The 9,379-nt window shown below is 35.3% G+C and overlaps 1 protein-coding gene across 1 annotated transcript; it reads right to left on the reverse strand.

The window, feature by feature from the left end:
* Positions 1–2,156: 2,156 nt before the first annotated feature.
* Positions 2,157–4,054, reverse strand: LOC145116039 (uncharacterized). The gene is made up of 6 exons (XM_079052405.1): positions 3,871–4,054; positions 3,135–3,207; positions 2,926–3,021; positions 2,731–2,834; positions 2,491–2,627; positions 2,157–2,397 (listed from the first exon to the last, which is right to left on the reverse strand). Exons 2-6 carry the CDS (start codon positions 3,192–3,194, stop codon positions 2,315–2,317), a joined length of 480 nt encoding a protein of 159 aa, XP_078908531.1. The 5' UTR covers positions 3,195–3,207; positions 3,871–4,054; the 3' UTR covers positions 2,157–2,314.
* Between the last annotated feature and the right edge of the window lie 5,325 nt (positions 4,055–9,379).

A 9,379-nucleotide genomic window follows, 5' to 3' on the forward strand; every position in this document is an offset into this window, starting at 1 on the left:
AAGTCGGGATATCAAAACTGAAAATTTTCAACTTTTAAGTTATTTGTTTTTGTACTTTGTATTCTGTGAAAATGTTAAAACTTGCATATCTCATTTGTTTAAAGTTGGATTAACATGCGGTTTTTTCCAGAGTTTAGTTTAGAGTTTGTACATGATTTTTTACTATAATTTGTAAATTTTGGTTTCATATTCAATGAGTTACAGTCCCCCAAAGTCGGGATATCAATATGAAAATTTTCAAAGTTGAACCCACTAAGTAGTAATTAATTACCAAAAAATTCTGTTTTTTCCGGGTTTTCCGGTTCTAATCCCACTTTATCCGGTTCCAACCTACCCACTTTGATGTTTCCGGGTTTTCCGGTTCTAGACCCACTTCACTCGGTACCGTATCCGGAACCGAACCGGAACCGGTTGCTATATACCGGTCCGGTTTCCGGTTTTACAAAATCCCGTTAACCGGTTCCGAGTTTTCCGGGTCCAGGTCCATCCGGTCCGGGTTAGGTCCCACTTTCATCCCTAGTTCTAGCCATACCATATAAAAACATCACTTCATATTTCACTTGCTCCCTAAAATTAAGTGTTGTTTATTTTCTAAAAGGTAAAATGTCGGCAGTTTCCAAACCACATTTGCAAATATCTGCAAAAGAATAGGTGGAAGTATGTTTGTTAATTAACGTCCACCGTTAAAATAAACTGAAATATAAATAAATCGTGATAATTACATCTTTATTTTTTTATGTATCAACCACCACTAAATTGTATATAACCAGTTATAATTAGTCCACTAATCAAAACAAAATTTAACAATATTGTTATGATGAATATTAAAAAAATGATTTTTATTTATTTCTTTTTAGAGCCTTGATGGAATGAACATGCAAAAAGATTAAATGAAAATTTCTAATAAACTGTAAAATGTTGAAATCATAAAAAAAGCAAAGATATAAAAATAATTGTAAACAACTCAACACGTTTCTAAAAAAACTAATTTTGTAAAAACTTCATAAAAAAACTTATAAAAATGCAATGTATGTAAAATAGTAGACAACAAGATCTCTAAAAAAAAGTCAAATGTAAATACAAAGAAATATTCATAAAAACAAATATAAATAAATAAATGTAAAAATATTAATTTAGAAAGCTAATATGTTTAAAAAAGATTTCATTACAAAAACAAAGTTAGTAAAAAAAGTTAACAAAGGTATAAAAGATTTCATTAAAAATGATTAAAGTAATTATAATTTTTTTTAAAGTTAAATATAGTGGAATAGGTAAGAAGAAGCTAGAAGGGGTTAGAAAACATATGATCATCTACGCCCAAGAGAAGACATACCTTGTTAGGTCTATGGTATTCTAAAAAACAGTCTGATGCACAGCATAGACATAAGGCCAAAGGCCAACTGGTATACTGAACAAGAACCCGGTCGTGTTCTAGGTGGCCACGGAAAACCTTCGTGCACACCACCCCGGCATTTCGTGTTCATGGTCAATTGTGGTGCACACAACGAAGGGCGACAGCCAAAAGGGAAAGAAGAAGAATAGTGCATGCAAACTGCGCTTTGGAGGGAAAGAGATAATCAAAATTTTCAGAATTTGCCAGTTTCAATCCCTAGATTTTCGCATATTAACAAAACTTACCCGATTTGATATTGTATTTTTGAATTTAAAAAAATAAAAAAAATGATGTGGAGTGAAATAGTAATGGTGGATATCCCATAGGTTTAGTGATAGTAAATGATGGGTATACGGTCTAAGAGGCCAAGAAAGGTCAGGAAGAGATTTTGCAAAAAAAAAAAAAAAAAAAAAAACCACCACCATACACTCTCTCCTTCTTCGATGCAATAATTTGTTTGCAAGATAATTTTTGCTCATGTGCCTACAAATGTCGAATCAGATATTTGGCTTGCAACCATATTTCCAACACCATCACAGATCCTAACTATCATGATTATCATGACATACCTTCATCCTATTCTTCGGTTCCTCACATTAATCTCCAACCAAAAACACTCAATTGGACATTGTAGCTCTTCTAAGAAATGTTGGAAATATGATCATTTTTAATGATCAACACCCTAAAACCTTAACAGATTACCTTTTAAGCTAATTTCTTTTTATAATAAACCCCAGAAAATAAACAATCATGTATGACTCAGTTCTCAAATAAACAATCACATAAACTCGTATCTTTGAAGAGAATTTGTTAAAAAACCAAAAAAAAAAACACAAAAATATTTTCTGTAACAGAAACCACAACACTTCGATTCCACCTAAAAATGGCATATTATGAAAGAAAAAGAAGAGTAGAAGCTAATTAAAGATCCGGCATACCCTTTCCTGTTTTAGCATCAAAAGTCTTCTCCAACACCAGCTCCATAGGAGTATCCTTCGGACCAGCTATTAAAAAAAAAACAAATGGAAAAATATCGTTGCATATTTTGTATTAAAAAAAACAATTTATTGCATAAATATATAAATATATGATTTTACCGATTGTTGGGCGTGGGGTAGCCCTAATTTTCAAAATCTCGGGGCGAGGGATAATTGACCCTGATGCCCCTATACCTCTTGAAACTCTTACTTTACTACCATCTTCTTGATACCTTATCCCAACCTTACATGGCTGCCTACAATTTATTAAAAAAAATATATACACATTATAATTTATAACAATCATCTTATAAGGGTTAAATGCAATTAAAAGTATAAATGAACCCTTTTATTCTTTACTTTGTCACGGGATCGACTATTTGAACATTTGAGACATGTAGAGGGGCTTCTACGGTAAAAATTCCACCTTCATGCCCTTGCCCTTGCTTTATATGCTTCTTTACCTGCAAATATGTTTATCAAGATTAAAGGTCAATTATGGAAAAAATAAAATAAAAATATAGATAATATGAGAGTACTAAATTCTAAACTAACCAAGTTCTTCCCCTCAACAATAACACGATTCTGAGAGCGAATGACACGTTTAATAGTTCCAGTTTCGCCCCTGTCTTTTCCCCTAATAATCATTACCTGAAATAAATGATCAATTTACTCATCCATCAGCAAAAAAGTAATTGTCAAGAATGCCAAGTTTTTTATTATTATTATTATAAAAGCATAACATATTATGTTTTAGAATTTACATTATCTCCTCTCAGAATCTTCCAGTGATGTATGAGCTTCTGAGCTGCTTTCCATCCCATTGTGTGCCAAAATCTGAAATGAACATTCAAGAAGATGTTATTTGATCATGGTATCTGGTATCTTTAATACACATCTATGGTCCATTATTGAGACATTTCTTGGTGTGTGTTGTGGTATATCAAAATTTTCAGAAAGAAAAAAAAAAATGAACCAAGTTGTAGCTACAAGAAAGATAAACTAATGTGGCCTGCATCATGAGTTGCACATAAAGAAACCATGAATGACATTTTACACCTCTTTATAGGCATAAACATGAATTACATTCAAAACCATAAGCCTAAACAAACCATTTACACAAAAACCCTAAAACTCACGTCAAGGAACAAGCTGAAATTGCATCGATTAATACCCAATAAGCAGAATCACAGAAACGCCTCCAATCATAAAAAGATCCCTAAACTTCACATGATATACTGATATAAAGCAAGACCTATGTCTAAAATTGCAGAAAATTTCGATAGAAATGTCACTCTTTAAAGATAAAACGAATACATGAACGTATATTTCAGAAACAAACGCACCAAAGAACGCAAGAATGAGTTGAATGTAATACGGGTTGTAAGAAATAAACCCAAAAATCAAGAGAGATTCTAATGCAAAACAAAAATCACATCCAAATGAAGTCATACATCAAGAAAATCCGATTAAAAACTAAAAATAAAGATAAGAACGAACCTTTCAGGATGCAGCCGAAGAGAGAGAGCCGATAGGAAGCTCTCGATGGAGGGGAAGCGCCAATGGAGGACTACTGTCGCCGGAGAGGAGGGCCGATTGGAGGGTGTCGACTGTCGATTGAGGCTTGGCTGCGTCCGGGTGGCTCGGTGACGTAGAAACTCGAATGTTAGGCCCTATACAATTACAAACAAAGTTTTTTGATTTTGTTTTTCTTTTTGTTGGGCCAAATGTTAGTTCCTGGGTTAGGCTTTCAATTAATTTGATATGAAAGCCTTCTGTACTCTGAAATCCAGAATCATAAAAATTAAAAATTCTCCCTTTGGTTTGTATAATGTTTAAAGAAGATTAAGATCTTCAATCAGAAGGTATGTGAGTACAAAAGGCATTTAATTTATCGATAAGGATTTAATTTAACGGTAAGAAGTGACTCTTTTAAATAAAAAGTGATGAGTTCAACTCTTTTTAGGTGGAGAAATTAAATATCATTTTGTTTTTATTCCTACTTATTATTTAACGATATGAAATAATGACAAGTGTCTTAAATATCTTTCTATTTTGATTCTATTTATCATCCTACCAATATGAAATAATGACAAATGTCTTAAAATCCTGTTAATTTTATCAAAATGTGACACTTGTAATGACATGTAACTAGGGATCATCATTTGGACCTATGGATTGGAAACCGGACTTGGACCAGTTTATTAGATTAAGGCCGGTTTCGGTTCTTTGTCTCATGCGAAAATGGTTCGGATACAAAACTAGGTCTGTCCATCCGGGTCTGGGTACAAAACCGGTTTGGACCGGAATTTTAAAAATATATTATTTCGTTTTAAAGATATATTAGATTTTTAGTTTTTTTTCTTTTTTGTATTTCATATTATGTTAAAATTTTAAAACATGTATTTCTCATTCATTTTAAGTTGGATTGACATGTGATTTTTTCTTGCGAGTAATTTAAAGTTTGTACATAATTTTAGACTATTTTTTTCATTTTTGATTTTATATACAATAACTTACAATCCCCCAAAGTCGGGACAATTAAGCTGGAAATTTTCAGCTTTTTAGCTATTTTTTGTATTTTGTATTTTGTGAAAATTTTAAAACATATGTATCTCGTTTGTTTGAAGTCGTTTTGGCATGCGGTTTTTTTCTGACGTATGTTTATAGATTGTATATGATTTTAGACTATAATTTTGTCGATTTTTGTTTATATTTAATGACTTACAAGCCACCCGAAGTCGGGATATCAATGCTGGAATTTTTCAATTTTTTTTTTTTGTACTTTGTATTTTGTATTCTTTAAATTTTCTAAAACATGTATATATTATTCGTTTAAAGTCGTTTTAGCATTCGGTGTATAAGTAATTATAAATTATTATTTTTTTATCTAAAACGAACAACCAAAACCAAAACATATTCGTTTTAAGTCTCGTAATAGATAAACTAACTTTAGCATAAAAAAGTACTTTCAATAGGGATTCAATGACTTGATCATATGCACCTAGATTTGTACTAATCCAATGTGTACAAGAACCAAAAATTCGAACCTAGACCCGATAAGCCTCCACATGTCCGGTTCAAATGTTCATCCCTACATGTAACTCTAACAATTTGGTTTGTTAAAGTTATTAAAGAAATTTGGATGTAAAATATATAAAATACTAGGCGAATCACCACACGTTGTTCAGGAAAGCAATTACATAGTTAAATATGTTAGAATTTACGATTTGTCAACGTTTTTTTATGCATTTTCCATATTGTTATCAGTAACTTTTTTAAACATGTCTTTGTCAACAACAGTGAGCAGACAACAATGATATGATATATTGTGTAATGTGTCCGATTAAAAATTACGATACATGTGTTATATTAATATTATGATAAAGATCATAAAATTGATACCAATTATATATATATATATATATATATATATATATATATATATATATATATATATATATATATATATATATATATATAAATGACATTGTAATACCAAAAATTATTTAATACATCGTTTGTTTTTGTCATATTGCAATAGAAGGTTATATTTATATGTTGATAAAAATGAAACAATCTCAACGGTACATTCCAATATACCAAACTTTATATACTTAAATGTATGATATATAAATGAATTAAGTTAACTTATCTTAGAATATGTCGTTTCAATTTTGAAAACAACAAAACTCATAGTAAAATTGAAGTGTTTTGATGTGATTGAACACACACACACGTGTGTGTGTGTGTGTGTGTGTATATATATATATATATGAAATAAGAACCTCTTTTAAAAAGCCTCTCCAACGATTTTAGAATTTACCTTGTTGTCGTCGCTTGTCTTCAACAATGGGATCAAACGTCGGAGACTTCTTGATTAGCGATCAACGCATGTGTGTTTTTCATGGTTGGCAACGACAAGCGTGGAAGAAGTAAGCCTGATTCGAATTATGCACGACATGTCAACAAGTTATTTGTTCTGTATTTTGTTATGAATTTCCCTACTGACGTTGATAGTAAGGCCTTATGGTCCATATGTGAGAAGATTGTGATTGTGTCAGATGTTTATGTGGCTCGGAAACTATCAAAACTCGGTAAGAGATTTGGTTTTTGTAACATTCGTAAAATTCATGAAAATTTTAAACTATTCAAAGAATTACACAAACCACCATTGTTTACAAAATAGTTTTCAAAACATATTTATTATCAGAGTTTTCCCATAATCATAAAACGAAACACGAGGAGGTGCATGATCACGCCTTTTCCTTCCCGCAATCATCTGAGGTACCTGAAACATAACCTAAAACTGTAAGCCCAAAGCTTAGTGAGTTCCCCCAAAATACCAACCCAACATAAAACCAAAATAATAACATTAAACAGTATGCATACAGAGCCTTCAGTCTGACTGGAACGCCCCACCGGTCTGCAGTCTACCTGGTACGCACACAAAACCTACAGCATGATTGGCACGCCACATCGGGCCTTCAGCCTATCTGGAACGTTCTCCGGGCCTTCGGCCTGACTGGTACGCCCTACTGGCCTTCAGTCTATCCGGGACGCCTTGGGTCTGTTGGTCTTCAGCACAAAGCAGGACCGCCTTAACCAAACCACACATACACCGTGTCGACACACATATATAACGTATAATCATACAATTAACCAGCCAATAACAAGCAGACTGATCTTACATATCACTAAGCATAGCATCATCCTATCTACCAAGATACAAATCTAACAAATCACTACTGTACTCAATCATACGATAATCAGGATAACAATCCAAAGGGTCGGCCTTGGTACCTTCGACCCATAAGTATAGTGAGGAAAACTCACCTCACACTGCTGAATCACACTGAAAGTCTCCGGCTGTTGGCTCACTAAAATCCCCGCGTTATCACAACAAAATAATCATCCAATTAACAATTGGATTACAACTAAGGCTAATAGTCCATCATTAGGGTAAAAGGCCACTTTACCCTTTTCCCTAGTTGGGCTAAGACCCAGACCCAAATCTTGATCCAAAAGGCCCAAAACTAAGTAATCACTCAAGGCCCATAATCAGCCCAATTTTCCAAATTGGGCCCAAACTCCTACTTGGGCCTTACTCTAAGGCCCATCTCTTCAATTAACCCAAAACACCCATACTCAGATGGTCCAATAAAGGCCCAGACATCCAAGCCCAAAAGGTGGCCCAAAACTCGAAGCTTAAACTCCTAAACCCAACAGACTGAGTACGCGGTGCGTACCCAGCTGTATGCTTAGCATACACCGCCTTGACCAAGAACGTGTTGTTGACCACCTACGCCTTGGTACGCCCAGCGTGCATAATGGCCATGCAAAACTTCGAATAAGAGCTTATTTCATTCAGTCCAAACGTCCAATAACCATATTCAAGTCCAAGAAGGTGCTCTTAACCATAAAGTTTCCAACTTTATGGTTATGCATGCATCATTGAGACCCAAAACCAACCTCCTAGTTGGTCTTAACCACTAAGTACCTCTACACTTTGCATGCAAGCACTAAATGAGTCAAGAAAGCATTTTTATGACTTAACACAACTCAAATCTTCTGAAAAGGTAGCTCCTTTAGTCTTAGAGTAGCATTTACTCATCAAGTCCAAGAAAAGGGGACAAACTCATGAAACTCCATATGGCTAGATCTCTAAGAAATACAAGTAAAGTTCAAGACTTTATACCTTCTGGAGCTTCCCAACGAGATGAAGATCTCAGATCTATAAGCTTGAATCCCACACCAAAGCTTCTTAAAGAATCTTTTCTTCTTTCTTAAACACTAAGAACACACACACACACACTCAAGCTCAACAGACACAAGGTCTAGGGCTTGCAAAAATCGACTCAAAGATGTAGAGGCTGAAAGGGTGAGGGAAATGAGGTTATAAGGGGGGTTATATAGGGCTCAACCCTAAAAACTAGGATTTTCAATGTTTGATGAGTACTCCCCGTGTACGTTGACGTACGCGTACTAAGGCGCGTCCTAGTACGCTAAGCGTACACACATACGCATTGTGTACTCTGACTCCTTCCAAATTACGGTTTTGCCATTAGGGCTTCTCATGGCTATTTCCTTCTATTACAGGGACCAAAATGAAATAAATTAAAACCATAAGGATGAATTTGAAAGTACCTGAATATCGGGGTGTTACAACTCTCCCCCACTTGAAATAGACTTCGTCCTCGAAGTCTGTTGTAGTGAACAACTTGGGATAATTCTCCCGCATCTCAGCCTCCGACTCCTAGGTCCACTCGGAGCCCATCCGGTGCTGCCACCGTACCTTTACCAAAGGTACTTTGTTGCTATGCAAAACCTTTACCTTCCTTTCCAGAATAGCTACCGGCCTCTCAACATAGTCCAGGCGTTCATCAACCTGAATATCATCCAATGAAACCACCGCATCCACATCCAATAGGCACTTCCGCAACTGCAAAACATGGAAAGTGCTGTGAATCTGACTGAGCTCCCCAGGAAGATCCAATTTGTAAGCAACCTTGTCAACCCTGGCGATCACTTGAAACGACCCAATATATCGGGGACCCAATTTTCCCTTCTTCCCAAAGCGTATCACACCTTTACAAGGTGAGACCTTCAGTAACACCATGTCGCCGACCTGAAACTCCAACTTGGATCGGTTCCGGTCGACATAGCTCTTCTACCGACTCTGAGCAGTCTGCAATCTCTGTTTGATCTGCTGAATCATATATGTGGTTTGAAGGACCACTTCGATCTGCCCCATAACCTTGTGACCAACCTCGCCCTGGCAAACCGGGGTACGACATCTTCACCCATACAAGAGCTCAAAAGGTGGAGTGCTAATGTTGGAGTGATAACTGTTGTTGTAGGAGAACTCCGCAAAAGGTAGGTATGAGTCCTAGCTCCCACCAAGATCGATAACACAGACCTGCAACATATCCTCAAGGGTCTGTATCGTCCACTCACTCTGGCCATCGGTTTGTGGATGATAAGTTGTGCTGAAGTGCAACCTCGTGCC

The sequence above is a fragment of the Lactuca virosa genome, chromosome 5 (genome assembly GCF_052849685.1).
Source record: "Lactuca virosa cultivar CGN04683 chromosome 5, Lactuca_virosa_CGN04683_v6, whole genome shotgun sequence".
Classification (NCBI taxonomy): Eukaryota; Viridiplantae; Streptophyta; class Magnoliopsida; order Asterales; family Asteraceae; genus Lactuca; species Lactuca virosa.

Coding starts and splice junctions, on each gene's coding strand:
- LOC145116039 (XM_079052405.1), bottom strand. CDS start 3,194: ATGGGATGGAAAGCAGCTCAGAAGCTCATACATCACTGGAAGATTCTG. Junction 2,835..2,925: donor TTGTTGAGGGGAAGAACTTG/GTTAGTTTAGAA, acceptor ACATATTTGCAG/GTAAAGAAGCATATAAAGCA. Junction 2,628..2,730: donor ATAGTCGATCCCGTGACAAA/GTAAAGAATAAA, acceptor AATAAATTGTAG/GCAGCCATGTAAGGTTGGGA.